General features: G+C 44.7%; 1 protein-coding gene across 2 annotated transcripts in view; it reads right to left on the bottom strand.

Moving 5' to 3' along the window:
- Window positions 1-25000, bottom strand: part of frmd4a (FERM domain containing 4A) — a gene marked incomplete at both ends in the record, with an annotated part of 123926 nt that overhangs the window by 31430 nt on the left and 67496 nt on the right. For both annotated transcript variants that reach the window (XM_080737442.1, XM_080737441.1), the window contains 7 exons: window positions 4217-4303; window positions 4469-4526; window positions 4674-4739; window positions 5935-6018; window positions 10959-10981; window positions 13227-13283; window positions 18486-18570. In XM_080737442.1, coding sequence (XP_080593568.1) covers window positions 4217-4303; window positions 4469-4526; window positions 4674-4739; window positions 5935-6018; window positions 10959-10981; window positions 13227-13283; window positions 18486-18570 — 460 coding nt within the window. The remainder of the gene's footprint in view (window positions 1-4216; window positions 4304-4468; window positions 4527-4673; window positions 4740-5934; window positions 6019-10958; window positions 10982-13226; window positions 13284-18485; window positions 18571-25000) is intronic.

The following is a 25000-nucleotide window of genomic DNA, read 5'->3' as shown; positions in this document are numbered from 1 at the left end:
GTGTGTGTGTGTGTGTGTGTGTGTGTGTGTGTCTTGTCTGCGGTAGGGCGAGTAGGGAGAAAGGGGAAAGTATTTAAACATTGCCAAATAAACACCCGAGGAGAGCGGTGGGACAGAGTGTGTTTAGTAACAACAGGATGTCCACTAGCTAATAAAACACAAAGAGGCCACTCTGGTCCCGCTTTGAGAAGTAAATTAAAGCCAATGCCGAAGATGGAAGACTCATTATTATCATGATCAAACTCATGATCAAACATCAAACTACTTTTCTAGTTCCACGTGTCAAATCCCAAGACCTATCAGTTGAGAATATCCCCCCCGAGACAACATTTTCATAACTTCCGCAGAAAAAGCCTAAAAGTTTCCAATAACATATCGTCACTGTCGGGCAGAAACCTTGTATCTCCAAGTTTCAAGTTTGTACGTTTTTTCACCAAGTAAAGCCCTGCTTCATCATACAAGGCTGTCGCACAAAAGTAGTGAAAACAGCCGATCTACAAGCACACAACGCCTAGCGGTGCGAGGCGTTGTGTGCTTGTAGATCTGCTGTTTTCACTAGTTTAGTTCATTTTTAAAATGATAAATACAAAACGAACGGTCTTGGACATACAAGGTTTCCACCCGACAACAACGATATGTTTTTTCTCACACCGGTGTAAGTTGAGTCAGTACACTGTAGTCAGTTATAGGTGGTGACATCTCCCAGGTCTGACTCACTGCTGTTCCTGGTAGAGGAACTCTGTGACTAAAACACTGACCTGTCACCTGGTCAACGTTCTTCAGATGAGCTGAGAGATACTGTGCATGACTAATGTACTGTGACATCGTTGATAGCGCCTGCTATAGAGGCCCTCGGCATCGACTCATTGCTAGGATGGACTGCTCGCCCCTTTGAGTCTGGTTTCAAACCTTTTCGGGTGGCAGACTGGCTGAGCCAGAGTGAGTGTATTTTACCTTTGGTGGATGAAACGCAGGCTGGTAGGAAGAACTGCCTGTTTCTACTAACGCACTAGGCCAAGGGTCTTCAGTAGGGGCTCCGGGACCCCTAGGGGGTCCTCAGAGTTACTATAGGGGGTCCTCCAAATCTTTGTGTGCTAGAAACCTTTTTTCTTTTTTTATATTATTAACCACGTGAACCCTAGTGTCCTTATTCTGAGAACTTTAGCCCAAAATAGCAGATCTAGAAGCTCACAACTCCTCGCAGCACGAGGCGTTGTGAGCTTGTAGATCGGCTATTTTTGGCAAAGAGGTTTGGTGTAGAGGGGAAAAAGAGCAGACTAAGTACATAGTGAAAGGTCAACTTTATAAGTATTGACAGCTCAAGTGGTTAAATATCTGAAAACACAAATTGACATGAATCCAAAATACACTGATGATTTTGCTGTCAAACAATGAAACCATATGGAATCTCTGAAAAGGTTGTGGGGATCCCAGCTTCATCTCTCTCTCAACTAAGGGGTCCTTGACCTGAAACGTTGAAGACCCCTGCACTAGGCTCTCTGAATATCTCTACAACCTGACAGAGGAAGAAATGTCTTAGGTTTAGGTCTAGACCACCCTCCACTTTTCCTTGTGTGTCTCTGCCGTGACCTGCCGTGTTGAGGGGATAGAGTCTGCCTTGTGATGTTGCACTAACAGGACATGAAGTCCGCAAACTCCCTTTTCGCTCAAGTGCCTTTAGAATACAATCAACCTTTTGTTGACGAGGAGGGAGGCCCAGTCTCACTCTGGCATGGGCCAGCGCTTCCCTATCTCCTGGTTTGTTGTGTGTGTGTGTGTGTGTGTGTGTGTGTGTGTGTGTGTGTGTGTGTGTGTGTGTGTGTGTGTATGAGCGTGAGACAGACAGTCAAAGACAGAGAGAGAGAGAGAGAGAGAGAGAGAGAGAGAGAGAGAGAGAGAGAGAGAGAGAGAGAGAGAGAGAACAGGGGCGTCAATTGGGTATGGCAGGGGAATGCAGCTGCCATACCCTGGGTCCAGAGGGGAAAATAAAAGTTACTTTTAAATATAAATCCATGAATGTCTCTTTGGCTATCTGTGCTGGTTATTATGTTGTTAAACTACAGAAAAATAACTGCAAATGCAAAATTTTACAAAATGGTCACTTTAACAAGGTATTAAAATTATATTCTCCACACTTGCATTCTCCCCATCTTGAAAAAAATGGTATATCCCCAGGTTCCGCAGGTCAGCTGCACAGGTGCAATGCATTATTGTTAATTGTGGCACGTTTACTAACATGCCAAGTTTAGAGCTCTGCACTTGAACGACCGTTCCAGGCTGCCATATCCAGCCCAAGAAAAAAAATGTACTTCTTAAAATAAATGTATCATGCCCCTCTTGCTAAGGTATGGCAACATGACTGGTGTCTTGCACGCACGCGAGACACCAGTCATGTTGCCATACCTTAGCTTTTTCTGAACTGACGCCACTGAGAGAGAGAGAGAGAGAGAGAGAGAGAGAGAGAGAGAGAGAGAGAGAGAGAGAGAGAGAGGAGCCAAATGGATAAATTAATACCACTCCGGTAGTTGCCATGGAATCCAAATGCTTGATAAGTAATCGTGTGGGAAGGAGATTAATTCCCCTCCTTCCACGTCCTCCCTTTCTACTGTGTTATGTGAAAGATTGAGGTTATGAAAGGCCAGCATTAATGGAGTCTGCCACCAGGGATATAAATACATATATATAAAAGACACAATAAGGAAAGGTGACCTTTCCATGGAGTCTGGAGTCAAGATAAGCACAACATTCCCCTGCCTTGATCTTACAGTGGTGAGTGTGCGCGCACGCCAGCGTGTCTGTGTGTGTGTGTGTGTGTGTGTGTGTGTGTGTGTGTGTGTGTGTGTGTGTGTGTGTGTGTGTGTGTGTGTGTGTGTGTGTGTGTGTGTGTGTGTGTGTGTGTGCGCGCTGAGGTAAAAATGGATAAAATTGCACCGCATTCTCTTCCTGTCTCCATGGTGATGTAACACCTAGGCAACCGCGGGATTTGGGAGACCGGGGAACGAGCCTCTGTGGTCAGAGTGGAATGTACTAATCAGAACACACACGCACGCACGCAAGCACACGCGCGCACACACACACACACACACACACACACACACACACACACACACACACACACACACACACACACACACACACTCTAGTACAGTGTTTCTCAACATTTTCAGGCTGTGACCCCCAAAATAATCATATTTTAACTAGGGATATGGGGTAAGGCATGGAGGAAAATAGAGCTTTATAGTGTTTTATATTTGCTGATGAAATGTATGTTTGTGTTAGTGTTATGCTATGTGTCAATATGGGAATGTTGTTACCCTCATTAACACCCTGTGAAAGCAGGCTGAATGCCAGTGATCAAGGCCCCTCAGGGTGGCTGCCTGGGGGTCAGGGGGGGTGAGAGCTAATGGAGGGAACACAGAGGGAAGACGGCCACCTTCAGAGGAGCTGGAGGGAATCAAAGCCGTCCCAGACTAAACACATCTAGAGGACAGCAGTGGGACGGAGGACTGTGTGTGCATTACTCACAATGACAATACTCTGTGTGAGTCATAACGGGTGGAAACAATCAGGGGGAGAGAGTGACAGTGAGACACGGAGGAAGGGAGAAGACGGCGGAAGAGGGGAAAAAATGGATGGAGGAAGGGAGGGAGGAAAGTTTGTGAACGCGGAGGAGGTAGAGTGGACAGATTACAGGAGACAGACAGAGAGGGACGGAGAGAGAGAGAGAGCGAGAGGAACGGGGAGGAGAGAGGAAAGATCAGGGCTGTCACGATTAGGACATTTTACAAGACGATTAATCGTCACTCGAATAATTGCGATTAACGATTTAATTGTGTTTTTGTCGTTGACAATTACATTTCTGTTTGACTTTGTAGGCTTTGATGTTGCACATGGCAGATATGACACATAACCTAAATATACAAAGAAATTACTTACATATTTGACAACTTTATACTTAAAAAAGAACATTGAGAGTGGAAATAGCCGATCTACAAGCTTGTTATTTCCACTATTTTTGAAAGTGTTTGAAAATATACGATTATGACAAAATAATTCACGATTACGTCAAATAATTGTGATTAGACGATTATGTAATAATCGTGACAGGCCTAGGAAAGAGGGCAATTCATCAGAGATGTAGGGAAGGTGGAGAGGATGGACAGATTGTGAGAGGACTGCGAGCAGTCGCCGAGGGTCGGACGTGAAGTTGCCTCACCTTCCTGGGTTTGACCTTGTCCTGGTGGTCATACTGGAAGATGCCTTTATAGCTCAGACCCAGCCACCACGGGATGCCCTGCTTGTCCTGGCACAGAGACATACATAAAAAAGTCATTAACATACTCTATACAACATATGTGAAGAAGCTTAACAGCTCAAAAGATCCCAATGCACCCACTCTGAACTCCGGGGCCGGAGAAAATATGTGTGCGTGTGAGAGAGAGAGTAGAGAACAGTGGTAAAACGCTACCTTTACAGCGTAGTAATGTACTCCATATGTGGGCAGAGACTCTGCGATGCTCATATAACTGTCAATAAGAAAGCCAAAAGAGAGACATGAGGCACACACAATTCCAACGAATCTGTACACGTTGTGAAAATGGCTCTTAATATTCATGGAGACGAAGCAGGTTGAGTTGAAGAGAGCTTTGCGAGGTCTTGTGTGGTGTTCTTACTTGACGATAGCTTGTCCTCTGGACTGCCCGTTGAGTTTCTTGTAATGTTCTATGACCCGATCCTCACTGCACAAGAGGACACAAATACCAATTAGAGGCATGGAAAAGGGGAGAGAGAAAAAAAATCACACCCAATGTGAAGTGAGCGGTGGTCGTGCTTGCATAACGTCTTCAGACTAGGATTTGAGTCTAGGATGTACAGGCTATGCTACACACACACGTTTTGCTATGGCAAAACGCTGAGGAAAAAGGCTACAGACACGCACAGCCACTCTATGGAGCAGTTTACCACCGCTCAAAAACTATCAGAAAGAGGAGGGGGCTGATAAAGAAAGAGAGAGTGTAGGGCTGCAACTGTCAATCATTTTCTTAGTCATTATTCTATAGGCTATATATTTATTTTATTATAATCAATTAAATCAATTTGTTCGATTAACGGTTGCAGCCCTAAGCAAGTGTATTTTTGGAGCGGTGAAAGCGCTCCCAATAGACAGGTATGTCCGTGGGTATGTCCCTGGGTGGGTGGGTGGGTGGCTGGGTGGCTGGCCGTGTCCGTAGCCTGGCAATACCTTGAGTGGCCACACACAACACACTAGTTAAAGGAGGGGCGCTGTTTTGTGCAGGCCAGGCACACTCACAGAGAGACAGAAAGTGAAAGGGACAGAGACAAAGAAAAGATACAGAGATACTGTGCAAAAATAGAGAGAAAGGTATAGAGAGAGGCAGCAAGTGAGAAAGAGAGGGAACCAGACAATAGATAAAGAGAGAGAAGGCGAGAGAGAGAGAGATTGAGCAGTGGTTCTCAACCTGTGGGTCGGGACCCCCAAATTATTTTGGGGGGTCCCTAGGTGATTAACTTAATGTGCAACATTGTTTTCTCACTCAACTGTAAACAAACCAACATAAAGTTTAAGTTTATAGAGGGTATCTGCACATTTCTAAAGTGACAATTTAATGACTTTTTAATACCTCTGAAATGACAAATTAAACATTGGTCAAATTGTCAAATATTAGAGGCAGAAATTACATCAGGTCGCGTTGCGAGGCGTTGTGAGCATGTAGATCCGCTATTTTCACAATAGAACCGTATTATACAAAATGTAGTGCCTCAACTCTTAGTGCTCGTCAGGGTGGGGGGAGGGTCCCAAGTTCAAAAATGATTATTTTGGCGATCGCGGCCTGAAAAGGTTGAAAAACATTATGATAGAGATACAAAAAGACAAGAGACAGTGAGAGATGTTGTAGGGTGGTGGTCCCTCACCAGAAGCCCAGCGAGGGGTGGTCCTTCAGGGCCTGTGTGGGCAGAGCGGGTAGCTTCTTCAGGTCTCCCCTGGTCACGTCATTGCTGGGAAAGGAGAGACCACCAACATGTGAGAACAAGCCTACAGCCACATCCAAAAAGCCACACAAGTTTATACACAATTCAACCACAACATTTTACATGTCATGCACTGAAACCGATATGAAATAATGCTTTGAGGAAGACCGAAATCTGAGATCTGTGACTCGGTGAATGGCTTTGTACAAACCATGACAATTTTCATTCAAAATTAGATTATCCCCCACCTACCCACCCACCGACCGACACACACAAATGTAATATTCTCGTACAGAAACAGATGAAACCCTTGAACGTCAGGGCAAAAGAACACTTTTAAGACCACCAAAGTACAAAAACGACAGCTACTGTATGATAATACCTTCATCCAAGCCACCGTTGAAATTATCCAAAATAATTTCTCCAAAATGTTACGCTTTTGAACATCCTCTGAACTTCATACAAAGGAGCGTTTTTTCTTTCTTTTTTTGAGAAACGCTATATGGCATGAAGACGATGACGACTTGACACTGAAATTCCCCCTATTACTGTAACTGTCCTGGGAAGCGGTGAGTAACGTTGGAAAAACCCCGTAAGACTGAGGAAGAACAATTAGTTAAGGGGGAGGACGGATGGACAAAATGCTGCCAGGCTTAATGTCCTGCGTTTCTCTGAGACAGTTGACTTGGACGCGCAACTGGCTGCTAACTGGATGTCGTCTTGTCTAGCAGACAACAGCTGCAAAGAGATGGACGGCCAGGCAGAGAAGGAGACAGACGGAGAGACAGAAAGTGGGCTGCGTTATCTTTGCGATTATTCAATCGCTTACTCTTTCAATTAATCAAATAATTCGAGAATCGAGATTGTTTTTAAAGCTCACAGTGTGTTGTGATGTGAACTTGACCTGCTATTTTAGAAAATCGCTTGTTTTATTAAAATCGATAAAAAAAATATAAGCGATTGTTGCAAACCTATAGAGAGAAAGGGGGCGCAGATAAAAGTTAGGAGAAGAGAGAAGGGGAAAACAGAAGAACAGTTTTGGACCTTGATCCTTCAGACTAGGGATGGGACGATAAGCGATATTACCGTTTATCGTGATAAAAAACACTCACGATAATCGTATCGTGGAGATTTAATTTATCGTGATATCGTCCTCCGTCATGCACCGGGATCAATTGACCCTTTGTCAGCCTTCTGATTGGTCCCTGACTGGCCAACCAGAAAAATCATTCTCTTTTGCTACCGGGGGCGGAGTTATGCAGTGTGACAAAGTCCACATTCTACCATTAATATTAATGGTAGTGGTAGTGATAGTGATGTATTTTATCTGCTTAGTGATGTATTATATGCTTATTGTAAGTCGCTTTGGATTAAAAGCGTCTGCTAAATGCCTAAACTGTAAACTGTATGGCGAGAGTGAAGTTTTAAATTGATATTTATTTATATTTTTATTTTATTTTTTGCTTTGCCATGATAAATAGGAACATTTTGGAACAAAATGGAGTGAATACACAGTGAATATTTGTTGAAATTATTAAAAAAAAATGTTCCGCACCAGGATAATGGAAAATCCATTATCCAATCCATTATCGCGATAATATCATAAATCGCAATTTCTTTTGTCACAATAATCGTGATATGACATTTTCATATCGTCCCATCCCTACTTCAGACTCACAGTGACACAGCCTGATTCCATCATCCTAGCCTCCAGAGGCCTGGGGCTGGGGGTGGGGGGGTGGGTGTGTGAGAACATGACAGTCTATGAGCTAAAGCTCTGGATCGCAGCCCGTTGGTCTCACCCAGCGATAAAACCACTGGGTTCCACTCTGCTATGCAGGGAATTGGCAGGAGAGGGAGGGATCCCTGAATCCTGACAAATATTACTTACAGCAGTTGCGTGTGCAATAACGTCTGTTACTAGTTACTAGGGCCCAAGGTGGGGGGGGGGGCCTTAATTCATTTATACTTTAGCTATTGAAAAATAGCCGTGAAAATGTAAAGCAAATCTTTGAATATATGTATTTTTTAAGCGAACATTTGTAACTAAAAAGTTGCTTCTGGGGGGGGTCCCTGGAACTAAATATTTTGAGATGGGTGTTCCGTGGCCAAATACATATCATTTTGGGTGTCCTTCACATGAAAATATTTGAGCACCACTGACATAGAAACATAGGTTTTTAAAAAAAACCTTAGAAGGATTTGAAATATTCAAAGACCTTTTCACGATGATTCAAAAATAGCAGATCTACAAGCTTGCAGCACGGCACTCTGTGCCGCGCTGTGAGTTTGTGTATCTGCTATTTTGCAATATTTAAAACACAACATAATGCGTAATAATGTGTCTAAATGGGTTAACCTATTCAGAACGGGTACACACATGTGTATCATTATTGTATGCTTTCACTATTGAAAAATAGCAGATATACAAGCTCACAGCGCGGCACCGAGTGCCGCGCTGCGAGCTTGTAGATCTGCTATTTTTGAAAAATCGTGAAAATTTGAATTTTGACCCGATGCTATAAGTGTCTTTTGAATCCTTCTAAGATTTTTTTAGAAAAACCTTTGTTTCTATGTCAGCAATCTGGGTTTGGGGTTCGAGGACTGGGTGGGGTCTGGGGGTTGAAGGGTCAGCAGGCGTAGGAGGCAAGAGAAGAAGCCTGGAGGAATGTGTCCGCACTGTGTCACATTCCAGCCAGCGTCAGGAGGACGCCATGTTTATTTACAACTCCGTTCGCAAAGGAGGAAACGGGGTCAGGGGGTCCACGGCTGCTGCTGCGCTGTTCTCTTTATCATCGCCGCCATGTGCAGACGAACATCTGAGAGACTGCTGCAGCTACACTACTGCTCCCTCTGTAATAGAGTCGGTCTCATGTTCCAGAGCTAAATTCATATGATGCGGTCCCAAGAAATCGTGTCACGCTCCATTGGAGAACTCTGCTGCGCTTAATTGGATTGAAGTCATGCACTGAGGAGATCTCCTTTCCTTCCACACACACACACGCGCGCACAATCCCTTTTTCCTCTCGGCAGACATTGGTTGATGGGAGGTGGGGGGGGTCGAAAGGTTGCAAAACAGCTAAAAAGACAAAGGCAGTCCCCACGAGTGACATAAGAGTTGTGTCTCTGAGAACGCGGACAGCCAGGCAGACAGTCTGACCACCGAGCGGTGAGCTATTGTCTCTGTGTCTGTGCCACCCACCCCACTGACAAACACATAAAAACCCCGACTCACACTGTGAGTGAGTCCCATTCCCCAGGGGTGTCACTGAGTTAGGACTGAGTTACTAGGGCCCAAGGTGGAGGGGCCTTGATTCTTTTATACTTTAGCTATTGAAAAATAGCAGATATACAAGCTCACAGCGTGGCACCGAGTGCATTGCTGGCGAGTGCATTGCTGCTATTTTTGAAAAGTCATGAAAATGTGTGCAAATCTTTGAATATATGCATTTTTTAAGCGAACATTTGTAACTTATATTTTGCTTCTGGGGGGGGGGTCCCTGGAACTAAATATTTTGAGATGGGGGTCCGTGGCCAAATACATATCATTTTGGGGGTCCTTCACATGAAAAGGTTTGAGCACCGCTGACCTAGAAAAAAAACCTTCGAAGGATTTGAAATATTCAGACTCCGCACACATTTTCACGATTTTTCAAAAATGGCAGATCTACAAGCTCGCAGCGCGGCACTCGGTGCCGCGCTGTGAGCTTGTATATCTGCTACTTTTCAATAGTTAAAGCACAAAATGTGAGTGAATCCTTGTACCCAGGGCCCAGAAGTTGGTGCGACACTCCTGCCAGTCCCCACCCTCCCTGTCCCTGTCCCTAACCAGACAATCCATTGTGCCATGTGTCAGTGAATGGGTTTGTTTGGAAGGCTGGTTCCTAGTTTCTGGCAGCGTCTGCAGATATTCCATCCAAGAAAACCACCCTTCTTGTACTCACACAATACTGCATTACTACTACATTACACATTAATACGCGTGGACAGCTGGCGGAGACGTCCAGTCCAGGCACCTAGGCAGCTCATCCAGCCTGACAGCGTGTCGCGGGTTCAAGTCCCGATCCCGACGACCTTTGCTGTGTTTCACTCCCCATCTTTCTCTCCCCATTTCCTGTCAGTCTATTTTACACTATCAAATAAAGGCAGAAAAAGCCCCAAAAGTATCTTAGCATAGTGACATCCGTGCCAACATGAAGGCTCATTGTTACAATTATTACCACTAGAAGCTTGGGCTTCTAATGTGCTTGTGATGTTCATATGATAGTATATTAGATCATAAATGGCCATTTATGTGAAACGTCTATGACGTCTGACATCATGCGATCCCCTTTATGCCCATATATGGAGATACCTGATGTCATCAATAGTCACACGTCCTTGTCCCTTTACCCATATGTGGAGATCCCTGATACCCATATATGGAGATCCATGTATATGGAGAACACTGACGGCATCAGTAGGACCCATGCGTGTCAGTGTGATGTCAGTGTGATGTAAAACGGATATGTGCCCATATATGGAGATATCTGTATCTCCCAGTCCTTGTCCCCTTTTATGGGCATATTGATTATGTTTGCAAACAATGTTGTTTTTGACAGCACCTTTTGATTTAGTTTTAGTCATAGTCTTTTGAATAAACTGTCATAATTTAGACACCTGAAAAGTTATCATACGTTTTTAGGCGACTAAATCTACAGTTGATTTTGTCAACTAAAATGTATTTTGGCGGACCTTGATGACATCATAATGACTGATTTTACACTTGGTTGCGTGCTGAAAATAGCAGATCTACAAAGTCGACAAACATTTTTCGTCAAAGTTTTAGTCGACAAAATCAACACTGTTTGCAAAGTGCCTTCTGACCTTCATGTACTCTGACCCCCTGGCCCAAAGGGACAGTTACAGGCCTTGGTTGTACATTCATTCACATGCAGTTTTTCCAGGACATCATTTAGTGTGCTTACCTGCTGAAGTCACCTTTAGCCTCCTGGGGAGGGACAGAGGAGAACAAAAGAAAAGAGGGGAGAATATAAGTTAAAGATATTGATGGACAAATAGTTTTATAGCAATGATGAATGATGGTATGTGAGTGTGTGTGTGTGTGTGTGTGTGTGTGTGTGTGTGTGTGTGTGTGTGTGTGTGTGTGTGTGTGTGTGTGTGTGTGTGTGTGTGTGTGTGCGTGCGTGCGTGCGTGCGTGCGTGCGTGCGTGCGTGTGTGTGCGTGCGTGCGTATCAGGCCTCCTATGTGGGGAATAGAGACTTTTTAAGCCTAGAGCTAAATCACTGCAGGCCAGCAGAGCAGCAGATACCTGATAGTATAGCACTGCACCTGCACAGAACACATGCATGCATGTACACACACACACGTGCGCGCGCGCACGAACGCGCACACACGCAAACCACTCAAGCGTCACTCTCTGTGTGTAACCTGACCTTGTAGCATCACAGTTAATGGACTGACCTACCTCTGAGAGAGAGGAAAGGGGGAGCGTTAAAGAGAAAAGGTGAAAGAGAGAGAGAGAGAGAGAGAGAGAGAGAGAGAGAGAGAGAGACATACAGTAGAGAACAAGAGAGAGAGGGAGAAACTGAAAGTGAGAGGAGAGAGACAGACACAGTGACAAAGAAAGAGAAATACTAGCAAGACTAGAGAGACTAACAAAAGCACAACTGGCTGGCTGCTCCACCAACGTTGTGTTTTCCACAGTAAATGTGGTGGAACAGCAAGCTGCCGTGGAGATGTTTCTTTTTGATCTTTGTAGCTTGTTTTGTCTCGCACAAGCGCTCTAAAATAGATGTGCGTAACCTTTTTGTGAACTAGCAACTAAAAGCGGTGCCATAAGAGAACAAAGGTCCCCTGTAGCTCTGAAGTAATATGTCACTCACTGCACTCCCGACTTAATGATCAGGGTTTAGGCCTAGCCAGCAACAAAGACACGTTTTATACAAGGAACATCTCCTGGTCTCACTGCACATTCATGTTGCAGAGTTTTGTCACAGACAAGACTGGGATAAAAGCCTTTGACATTGTGACGGGACAATTAGTGGGACAATTACACTTCTCTTGTGTGTGTGTGTGTGTGTGTGTGTGTGTGTGTGTGTGTGTGTGTGTGTGTGTGTGTGTGTGTGTGTGTGTGTGTGTGTGTGTGTGTGTGTGCGTGCGTGCGTGCGTGCGTGCGTGCGTGCGTGTGTGTGTGTGTGTGTGTCACAGACAGACAGACAGACAGACAGAGAGAGAGAGAGAGAGAGAGAGAGTCTGAACTCTGAAGTACAGTACAAGTACAGTAAACTTTAATGAGCGATGTGGAATGAATTTCCAGTTTACCACTTAACAATGAAACATGTCTCACAAACAAGTCTTCAGTAAATAAAAGTTCTATAAAAAAACACACTGAATGCTGAATTAGGATGTTTATAGAAAACGGGACAATATCGAGAGACCTTTGGTCCATAAATATTGTCGGGACACAGTCAGGACCTACTATATTTATAGTGATATTTACGTCACGTCGCCCTGCAAGGCAGGCCCTGGTAGAGACTGTTTGGGTACAAAGTAAAGGTCACGTGACGTGGAATTGAATTATGTGTCTAGGCCTGTGGGCTAAATATGGTAATACACACAAACTGCCACATTCGTGCACAGGAAAGAGTGAAAGCAGAACAAAGGGCTAGGGTACAGAGGCCAGAGAGGACACGCACGCACGCACGCACGCACGCACGCACGCACGCACGCACGCACGCACGCACGCGCGCGCACGCACACACACACACACACACACAGTAGGGTTCTCAACATCTTTTCATAGATTTTGCCTTTTGGCCTTACAAGCAAACACAATCAAATAGGGATGGGACGATATGAAAATGTCAAATCACGATTATTGTGACAAAAGAAATCGCGATTTACTATATTATCGCGATAATCAAAATCCATTTAACTGAGGCAGAACATTTGCCAAAAAATAGCAGATCTACGAGCTTGTAAGTATCTTTTACCAATTATAGAGGGTTTAAATGGTACCGGATATGCAGCTCGGCAAATAAAAGATGAATTGATCCCAGTGCATGACGGAAGATGGTATCACAAAAAAATGTAATCTCCACGATACGATTATTGAGTGTTTTTTATCACAATAAACGATAATATCACTTATCGTCCCATCCCTAGCAAACACAATCAAACACACAGAGGGCGAAACCGAACCACAAACACATTGTGTGTTATTTGGTCTTACTTGTAGGATGTAGGAGGCCAATTCAAAGACGACATCGCTATCCACCTCAATAAGTTCCTGCAAGAGAGAGAGAGAGAGAGAGAATGAGATGATGTCATACATAATGAATTAAGAAAATAGACGTTTGTGTGAGTGTGTGTGTTAATGAAGTGCATGTCGTTCATGAGTGATTTGTTCCTAAGAATCAAATCATTAGCGGGGCTCGTTCACACTTTCGTTCACACCCCCGCCCCCTCCCCCTAATAGCACCCGGCACTCAGGACGGGAACCGGGAGGGCGGGCTGTACTCACGACATAATAAAAACGCTCCCGCGATAGTGTTTTTCACGGGGCGATCGTGCTATGAACGGTGAACGTGAACGAATCGTTTGAACGGATCATTACCGTGAACGAAATGATTCGTTCACTGAAATGAACGGGATTGCCCATCACTAGTGTGTGTGTGTGAGTGAGTTTTGTTGGGGTGGGGGAGGGGAATTCCTACTGATCGTTGTACATTCCACCATGATAGCGCCGCAATTCCTTTCATCTCTCCACTCCCAACCTCCCTGCAAACTCCCCGCCACCCCATCTCTAATTTCATGACCTCCTCCTCTCATGGAAAAGGGGTGTAAGTGGAGGTGGGGGTGCAGGGCTGATGGGCTTCAGCTCCAGCTAACAGATTAACAGTGGAAGCAAAAGAGATAGACAGAGACACACAGGGGCCTTTTTCACCATAAGAACCTTGGTTCAAGAACCAGTGCCGTTCAACTTTCTTGGAACCTTGGTTCATTCTTGCGAACCGGCCGCGAACCGGCTTGCGTTTCCACCAGATTGAACCAGAGGAACCAAGGATTTTGTGGTTCCCGTTTGGAACCAACTTTTACGGTTCGGAACCAACTCGGTGCTCGGTGGAAAAGCTCACCTCTGGTTCATCCCATAGGCGGGAGGGAGAAAGAACCAGAACCAGTTCTTTGCCGGTGAAAAAGGCCCTACAGAGAGAGTGTTGTGGAACACTCTGGTGACTCACTGAACTATCCTCCTCACAGAGTCTCTCTCTCTCTCTATCTCTTTCTTTTTATGTGAGAAGGAAAAAGGACATTCTTATATGACACACATAGAGGAAGGGGGGGTGGAGTCTGTGTGGGTGATTCAATATCCTGCAGTGATGTTAGTATGTGAGGGAGATTAGCACAGAACCGACGGCTCCTTTGTCCGCAAAGCCCCCGTGTGATTAGCTTTCTTTTGACTGTACGACGTGTGTGTGTGTGTGTGTGTGTGTGTGTGTGTGTGTGTGTGTGTGTGTGTGTGTATGTATGCACATAATATCGTCACTGTCAGGCAGAAACCTCGTAGTGTCAAATGTGTATGTTTTTTGGTAAATTAAAGCCCTGCTTCGCCATATAAAAGTGAAGCACAAAAGTAGTGAAAATAGCAGATCTACAAGCACACGATGCCTCGCATCGCGAGGCGTCGTGTGCTTGTAGATCTGCTATTTTCACTATTTTAAATCGTAAAAAAGAAAGGTTCTGGACAAGGTTTTCACCGGACAACGACATTATACTTGTAGTTATGTGTAATTGTATGTGTGTGTGTATGAGTGTGGGGGTGGGTAGGTAGCCTATATATTTGTGTATGTCAGTAATAATGGGGGGCTTTAGTGGGCAGTGAGTAGTGGGTCAGGTATGCCAGGAATGTCTTCCATACAAGCCAGCTCTTAATTGGTAAAGAGATCAGACAGGCAGAATGTAACACTACACTGAGCCAACGCACCCTATCTATACCACCCAGCATGGCTTCCCACCGCTACTATATAGCTCCTGTGTGTGTGTGTGTGTGTGTGTGTGTGTGTGTGTGTGTGTGTGTGTGTGTGTGTGTGTGTGTGTGTGTGTGTGTGTGTTGTGTGCATGAGTAAACATGTAGTAAATAAACATTAACAATAGTAAACAATGGTTACTTTATCTACCATGCATGTTTTTTGTACTGTTCTCAAACAATGGGCCGGGAGTCGGGACCCATTTGGGTTGTGGACCCAATTGCATGGGTCGAGCAATTTCTTTCTTACTGATGATTTCTGATTACAAAAAAGTAACCCGCTTGTAGATATTTTCACTAGTTTAGTTTAGTCCTGGGGAGACATACAAATGTCTCTTTTAGGTTAGGGTGACCAGACGTCCCGGTTTGGCTGGAATTGTCCAGGTTTCGAGCTGCGTGTCCCGAGGTCCCGGCAAATATCTCTAAAACGGTAATATGTCCCGGTTTTCAACATTCACTACGAAACGGTCCCGGTTTTTGCCAGAATTAATATAATAGTGTTATTTTCTGAGGTTGCATAGACGCAGAGACTGTTTGTCAACAGTCGCTGCGTATGTGCGCGTGCACGAACGTTAGAGAATGGGCGCGGGCGTGCGAGTTGAACGTGCGCATTGCTTTGAGGGTCCCGGTTTTAGGGAACAGTAGTTCGCGTCCCGGTTTGAGCGGCTGTATATGGTGGTCACCCTATTTTAGCTCTTGAGCTCAAAAGCTTAGGAACCACATTTGTCTGTGAGAGTATACTGGGACAGAATAAGCTACATCTTGAGAGATGTAGAGCAGAAGGTGAGAAATGTTCCTAGATTTAGCACAATCAGAGTAAGTGGGTGGAGCTGTATTTGTTTCAGGAAGCCATTGGTTCGGGGGCCTGTGAAAGTCAGCGTTATTGTTACTAAATGAATAGTAATGGCTGTTCTGATGGATCCTCTGACACTGTGACACATTGTGTGTCCTGCTGTCCCTCAAGTCAAGTGCACCCCCATCTGGGCATCACGAGAAATTGCACCAATCAAGTTTACATAGCAGGGTATGTAAGGATTCCCTGTATGTTTTGAGGGGAAAGGGAACGAGAAAAACTAATAAATAATAACACTTTCAATAATACAGTGTTGTGAAACATAATGTCATAATAACTGATGCCACTCTAATCCAGTACTGTGTAAAAAAAATAGATTAACATCATAATAAAGTCACTCCATATTTGTTATTTTTTGTGTTTTGTTTTGGGAGTTTATTTTTCTGTGCAACCTACTTTGAATGTTCATGAATAATTAGTGAGAAGAAGCTGCTTACACCAATTTGATATTTGAGTAGCACAAAGATTTAGTCTAACAGTGACAGGTGGACAGTAAAATTGCGTCCTCTCTGTTGTTAGAGGGTGGAATGCAGCAGCTACATATAGCAGCCCCAGTGGCCCAATGGATAAGGCACTGGCCTCCTAAGCCAGGGATTGTGGGTTCGAGTCCCATCTGGGGTATTTAAAAGCTCAGCTGAGCTCTATTTATGTTTACCAACCAAATCCATTTATATAAAGCATTGCCTTGCACATATCTTTAACGGGGGAGTAGGTGAAAAAAGTCTCACTTGTGATTCCTCGTGAGGCATGGGGTTAAAACATTGATGAGTCGCGACTAGCGATGGGACGATATGAAAATGTCATATCACGATGATTGTGACCAATGAAATCGTGATTTATGATATTATCGCAATAATCAAAATATTATCCTAGTGCAGAACATTTGCCAAAAAATAGCAGATCTGCAAGCTCACTATGCGTCAACGTGAGCTTGTATATCGGCTATCTTTTGGCAAAGAGATTTGGTAGAGAGTGAAAAAAAGGCTGTCAAGTACGTATATTAATAATAATATTATAAGTACGTTTTACCAATAGAGGGTTTAAGTGGTACAGGATATGCAGCTCGGCAAATAAAAGGTGAATTGATCCCAGTGCTTGACGGAGGACGATATCACGATAAATTAAATCTCCACGAGAAGGATCTCTCAACGGAAATAAGTTTGCCTTAACTGAGTTTCCTTTTAGTTGACCGTGTATCAGTGAACTGTTCTGTCATGAAACTGCACTTTTTTCTATGCAAAACCTTATAATAAATACCTCAATCAATCAATCAATCAGTCACGAATCTCACGATACGATTATCGAGTGTTTTTTATCCCGATAAACAATAATATCGCTTATCGTCCCGTCCCTAGCCGAGACCACACGCTAGCAGAAGCGCTAGGACAGAAGTGCACAGCTCCGCAAGAGAACATGGGAAATGGATGCATTTGAAGTCTTGGCATGTGTTTCAGATGTGTTGTTTGTCCATGTGTGAGAGTCCAGCCCTACACACAGCGTGGCTGAACGTAGCTCTACAGCAGGGGTTCCCAAACCTTTTTGTCTCAGGGCACCCCATAAATATTTCTTTAATCCGAGGCACACCTACATTATAATTTTCACTCCCAGCACCTCATATTTATTGCATATCGATGTTGTCGGGTGGAACCCTTGTATGTCCAAAACGGTTCGTTTTGTATTTATCATCTATAAAATGTACTACACTAGTGAAAACAGCAGATCTACTACAAGCACAGTGTGATCGGCTGTTTTCACTAGTTTTGTGCGACAGTCTTGTATGATGAAGCAGGGCTTTGCTTTACCAAAAGACGTACACATTTGAAACTTGGAGATACGAGGTTTCTGCCCGACAGTGACGATATTTTAGTGATTATGTTGCGAGGAAAACGTTGAGATAATAGCCATTTTGGTCAAAACTTACTGAAAATAACGTTGTACTTCAAGTTTAAAATGATACCAAATATTTGTTTAAGAGTTCAAATAAATTCCAAATATTACCAAATGATCTCGCGGCACCCCTGGACTGCCGTCGCAGCACCCCAGGGTGCCCCGTCACCCACTTTGAAAACCCCTGCTCTACAGTACATGCAGCATGGCTGATTGGCTACATTTTCTGCTTCACCAAATCAGTTGAGGGTGAGATTAGTCCATATGCACAGTAATATCCTAGTAGTGTCAATTTAACTCTCATTAGCACCGGCCACCGGATGATCTTGATTGAGGAATTATATGATAAGATAAGTTCACGTCAAAATAAAGTCATTCAATATGATATGTTTTGGGAGTGTATTTTTTCTGGGAAACCTACTGTGATTTTTCACGAATAATTAGAGAGAAGCTGCTGACACTGACTTGATATTTGTAGCGCAAAGATTTAGTCGAACAGTGACAGAGGGACACGTAAAAAATGTGTCTCTGTGTTGTTACTGGGTGGAATGCACCACATGCATATAGCCCCAGTGGCCCAATGGATAAGGCACTGGCCTCCTAAGCCAGGGATTGTGGGTTCGAGTCCCATCTGGGGTATTTTAAAAGCTCTGCTGGACCATGATGGAAGGCACCTTTGTTTACTTAACAAATCCATTCATATCAAGCGTGTCCAGCAAGCTTACCTTGTAGATGCTGGACTTGGCATTGAGGAAGAAGAGCTCAATGGTGGCGTTGTCCTTCAAGTAGGAGATGCTCTCTATGTAGAACCTATGTAGAAACACACAGAGAGATGATTGGACACGGCTACCAACAGCAATACGGGATTAAGGACATTATCTACTCATTAGTCTAATTCTAGGGATGGGACGATATGAAAATTTCATATCACGATTATTGTGACCAAATAAATCGCGATTTACAATATTATTGCGATAATCAAAATATCCCCAACATCCATTATCCTTTAGCGGAACATTTGCCAAAAAATAGCAGATCTACAAGCTCATAACGTGTCGCAATGCAACGCGTTGTGAGCTTGTAGAACGGCTATCTTTTGGCAAAGAGATTTGGTAGAGAGTGAAAAAAAGACTGTATCAAGTACGTTCAAGTACATTTTACCAATAGAGGGTTTAAATGGTACCGGATACGCAGCTCGGCAAATAAAAGGTGAATTGATCCCAGTGCATGACGGAAGACAATATCACGACACATTTAATCTCCACGATACGATTATCCTGAGTGTTTTTTTATCACGATAAACGATAATATCGCTTATCGCCCCATCCCTATCTAATTCTTAGTTTTCTTCATCTGCATGGAATAATGAGCTTTTCTAAATGAGGATGAATCAATGATCTTCCCTGTATGGATTGAATACACAAAGCAGAAAAGAAAATGTATCATCCTAGATATAAGTCAGTCAACCAATAACTTAGTCAGGCTCCGCTGTGGGTGTTCTGTAATATTTGTTTTAGCGCAACCCACACTATATATTGTTCAAATATGAATCATATCCGTTTTTGCATCAGGGGGATCAACTCATGTTACATAACTAATTAAGCTGAGGGAGTCCTTTGAACAGGGGGTTGAAATGTCATATTCTCAAAAGAAATAAAGTCATTTACCAGACTGGCCACATGGGGGCGAACCACACTATAGTCTGACCTTGTATACTGTGACCACCCACTTCCTCCTAAGCCAATTCCCCATCTCCCAGTCTGGCAAAGATCCATAATCAGTGTGTGTGTGTACTCTGCACCCAGGCAAAACACACGCACGCACGCACGCACGCACGCACGCACGCACGCACGCACACACACACACACGCACACACGCACACACTCACACACAGTAGAGTAAATGTGCACACGGTGCACTTCACACAATGTCTGGCTGGCTCTGCATAATCAGCACTGTGTAGCGATTACAGGTGCATGCACACACATTCACACACACATGTGTAAAGAACTACACAAGTGTGCAAAACACACACACACACACACACACACACACACACACACACACACACACACACAAACACGCACGCATACACACACACACACACACACACACACACACACACACACACACACACACACACACACACACTAAACTGCCCAGTACACGCAACAACACACAAACACATTCTCTCTCTCTTTCACACAGTGGTACTGTAGCTACCAGCTAAAGAAGCACAGTAACCCACTTCTGGCTCTGTGGCGAGTGCAGAGCTCAAGCATAATAACCCGCTCTAAATTTAGCCAGTGAATGCACACGGGAACAGAGGGGGGGCGCTACTACAGTACGCTGCAGTGCAGTGCGCTTCAGTGTTGAACATCAAAAGAGAGATATACCTCACGTCACGTGTGTTCTGTTTCTGACACACATTTCAACGGTTCACTTCTGCTCACCGACAGACAGTGAAATAGTGCATGCGTACATTTAGATTCATGTACACACATAGCCTACCTATGCATGCATGACTACGCACATGCGTAGTACAATCCTCGGTGGTCATTTATGCATTGGTAACTCAGAAAGGCTACAAATGGAACCAATGGATGGACCATTCGTCACAGGTCCATTTGGTTAGATTTTGTAAACTTACAGCAGGGGTCTTAAAACAGACCCCTCGCAGCGCGAGGCGTTGAGAGCTTGTAGATCTGCTATTTTTTGGAAAATAGGTTTGGTGGGGAGGTAAAAAAGAGCAGACCAAATACATTGACCAAATACAGTGAAAGGTAAAGTTAACTAAAAACACAAATCCAACATAGACTGATGACAGTGCTGTCAAACATGTCTATGAATCTATCTCTATCGATGAAAATCTGCATCACACATTTATACAATATGTAGTGGGGGTCCCTGCTTCATCTCTCTCTCAGCTAAGGGGTCCAGAGTTACATTTAAACATTTACACTGAGCATTGGAAATTGAATACATGTATGATGACCTTGGTACACACTGCCATTGACTGCATTCAAATGTGTATCCATGAGTCCTGAATACTGCATGATAACACCTGAGGTGAGGTTCCTGCAAAATATCCTCACTTTGCAGGATTCTTTCGTCATCTTTCTGATTTCTTCACTGTCCTCGCAAGAATACAAGCTTAAGCGCACGCACGCACGCACGCACGCACGCACGCACGCACGCACGCACGCACGCACGCACGCACGCACGCACGCACGCACGCACGCACGCACGCACGCACGCACGCACGCACGCACGCACGCACACACACACACACACACACACACACACACACACACACACACACACACACACACACACACACACACACACACACACAAATAAAATGCTTTCAAGTTCTTACTCAGTGCAGTGCTCTTTTGTTCCATAAATTGAGTATGTGCTTGTGAATGTGTTCCCAAGTGCATTAGTAGATTTGTGTGCATATATGTGCGTGCCTGTGAGTGTGTGTGTGTGTGTGTGTGTGTGTGTGTGTGTGTGTGTGTGTGTGTGTGTGTGTGTGTGTGTGTGTGTGTGCGTGCGTGCGTGTGCATGTGCGTGTGTGCGTGTGCGTGATGGAGCAAGGGATGCCTGTAGCAGGAATCTGCAGGATCAATACCGTAGAGTTTAAATCTGGTTACATACTAAGAATGAGCCTTGTCAATATTCAATGTGAACATTTAATTAAAAGCACTCTTGATGTTACAAGTGCACACGCACGTGTGCGCGCGTGCGCACACACACACACACACACACACACACACACACACACACACACACACACACACACACACACACACACACACACACACAGCGACATGCATTCATCACAAAACCACCCACTGATTTGAGACCTTGGGTGGGCTGCCAAACAACGAAATATGCACCAAACACCCAACCACATGAAAAATACATGTTTACACACACAAGCTCGCATAGTAGACGCACACAGACACAGACACCCACACACCCACACACACACACACACACAGACAGACACACAATGAATGATAATGGATTCAGGTGTGACATTTGGGCTGATTGTGGACTGATTGTACAGCGTAAAGGAGTGAGAGACGAGGCAGAAAGAGAGAGTGTAACAAAAAGAGCGAAGGAGAGGAAGAGTGAGAGAGAGATTAAGACAGGGCGGTAGAGAACGGAGAGAAACAGAGAGAGAGGAGAGGGAGGAAGGGAGAGAGAGAGAGAGGCAGTGCATTGGAGAGAACAGCAGAAGAGATGAGGAGCGGACGAGGCCTGCAAATGGTGTCAGGGATCACTAGGTCACCTCCACATCTTCAAACACCCATTTGTCTGCGTAAACACGCGGACACGCACACACACACGCACACGCACACACCGCGCGCGCGCGCACACATCTTATATCGTCGTTGTCGGGTGGAAACGAAACTAGTGAAAACAGCCGATCTACGAGCACACAACGCCTCGCACCGCGAGGCGTTGTGTGCTTGTAGTATGCTGTTTTCACTACTTTTGTGCGACGGCCTTGTCTGATGAAGCAGGGCTTTACTTCGTGAAAAAACATACAAATTTGAAACTTGGGAGATACGAGGTTTCTGCCCGACAGTGACGATATATAATTTAAACATTGCATTTACAGGGCAGTCGAGATACAGGTTTTTCTCTCCCTATCTCACACGCATGATAGCGATATGAAGCCGCATTGTGCCAAACCCCACCCTGCCAGCGTGTGATTGGCTGAAGAAGTCCCTTTGAGCCTCATTCGGACACAGAAGCAGTCCCCTGGGCAATATTTACTATTCTGAACATAACGGCACGTAACTCGGTAACGGCGCTGAGTCGGCTCATGCAACCTTTGCGCCGCTCGGCCCGACGACTCGCTCGCTGCCGCCCGCTCGGCGGGGCCTCACAGGGCTCAAGGTTGTCATTCAAAGCGACGCCAGCCAATAACAGCACATCTTTTCCGGGACTACTAGGCAGAATGTGGCTCTCTTTTGCTATTATGCATCTCACACGCATGCGCACAGACGCACGCATACGCAAAAAACAAACCACAACATCTCTAGCCCTTAACGCCATTATGCACCTAAAACATGGGCGCAGTGGTTAGCGATTTGCCTCACAGCTAGAAGGTCCTGGGTTCAATTCCTGCTGGGGGATGCTGTGGGCACTGGGGGGCGTGTTCCCTCCTCCGCAACATCAGCGCCCACACCCTAGGTGGGGTTGGCGATAGGGACTTTCTGTGTGGAGTTTGTATGTTCTCCCCGTGTCTCCTAGGGTAAATACCCTCACAAAAACATGCAGTAATCCTGGTCTCTATAATACCTCCCCCTGGCCAGCCGGGGCGCCTGATGGAGGGGAAAGGAACTGGTTGGAATAACGTGTTCCTTCCACGCGCTACATCCAAACTGGGGAAATCCCCAATGTCAGGTGAAAAGAAGCAACTTGGACTACTCATGCATAGAAGGAAGCATGAGGTCAGTCCGTTGTATCCCCAGGTGTGACAGGGGGAGAGCAAAGCCTAGGATTACTTAGGCAATTGGCACTGGGTGAAAATGGGTTACAAAATCATGGGATAAAAATTATAATAAAAAAAAGAAACATGGTCATCATCAACAGAAAACATCCCCACAAGTTCTGCCATAGCAACACAGTAGTGTTGTACACACTGAGCCCCGTTGCCCCCCTGAAGAAAAGAAAAAAACTCGGTGAACATGAACAATACGTCTGTTTGCTGGAGAGGCAATTATGTCATATGTTGACCCATTGCGTCGCGACTTGACCCTTATCACAAATGTCAGCGAGGAAACGACTGGTCATCGTCGCATTGTTTAGCTGAGACGGCGCACGCCGCGTCGCTATGTACCGTTGCTAGCCAAAGGTCCTGTCCCCGCGGTGCATGTGACATCATGGGGATAACTTGAGGACAAATAGAACAGTGGCGATTGTGTGTGTGTGTACGGGGGGTGGGGAGTGGGTGTGTGGGTGTGTGGGGTGTGTGTGTGTGTGTGTGTGTGTGTGTGTGTGTGTGTGTACGGGGGGCGGGGAGTGGGTGTGTGTGGGGTGTGTGTGTGTGTGTGTGTGTGTGTGTGTGTGTGTGTGTGTGTTTGTGTGCGTGTGCGTGTGCGTTGGGAGGATGATGGGTGTGCACTTTCATTTCAGAGAAAAATAGGACGGGGAAGCTCTTCAAAGATCATGTATGTACCTTTTCTGTCTGCTTTATAATAGATAAAAGGCGTGCACGTTCTCTCTCCGTCACTCACACGTGCACACGCTCAAGCGAACAAACAAACAAACAAACACGTAGTCACGAACAAACACGCGCGCGCACACACACACAAGGGCACACACATTATTGTGATGGCCATGATGGGAGCTTTATGTAAGAGCGGGGGCCATTGTGAGTGTGGTACAAAGGCCGGGCATGGAGAAAGGAAGAGGAGACATTTCATAAGCCTCAGACAGGAGGGAGTACAGTGAGGGACACACCTACAGAGCAGACATTATGCACCCCTGGATCTTTCATGAGGTACATGCTCAAATGTACTGTCGATTCATATTCATATTCATATGGCGCTTAACCCAATCAGGCCTAGAATTATTGAACGCTTTAACCGGTGAAAAATAGCAGATATACAAGCTCACAGCTCTGCGAGCTTGTAGATCTGCTAAAGTCGTGAAAATGTGTGCAAATCTTTGAATGTATGTATTTTCAAAGCGAACGTTTGTACCTCAAATTTTGCTTCTGGGTGGTCCCTGGAACTAAATATTTTGAGATGGGGGTCCGTGGCCAAATACATATCATTTTGGGGGTCCTTCACATGAAAAGGTTTGAGAACCACTGACAAAGTAGTCTCTCAAGAACATACTAACTGAGCTCCAGTTAAGTGAAAATGACCTTTTCTTTGACGATAGCTGGCCAGATTGCTGACATAGAAACATAGGTTTTTCAAAAAGTCTTAGAAAGATTCAAAAGACACTTATAGAATCGTGTCAAAATTCTAATTTTCACCATTTTTCAAAAAAAAAATCTTTAACTAGTTGCCGCGCTATGAGCTTGTATATCTGCTATTTTTCAATAGTTAAAGCATAAAATAATGATACACAATAATTTGTACCCGTTCTATCGTTCTATAATAATAAAGAAGGGATAAAGAAGCCACATATCATTTGGTTATAAAATAACCCTGTGTGTTCTTGCCGATATTTAGTCTGTCTTCCTGATAGTGAGCGAGATATGTTACCT

Source organism: Nannobrachium achirus (genome assembly GCF_963921795.1).
Source record: "Nannobrachium achirus genome assembly, chromosome: 11".
In the NCBI taxonomy this organism is placed as follows: Eukaryota; Metazoa; Chordata; class Actinopteri; order Myctophiformes; family Myctophidae; genus Nannobrachium; species Nannobrachium achirus.
The sequence above is the reverse complement of the archived record's forward strand: the minus strand, read 5'-3'. Positions and strand labels throughout refer to the sequence as shown.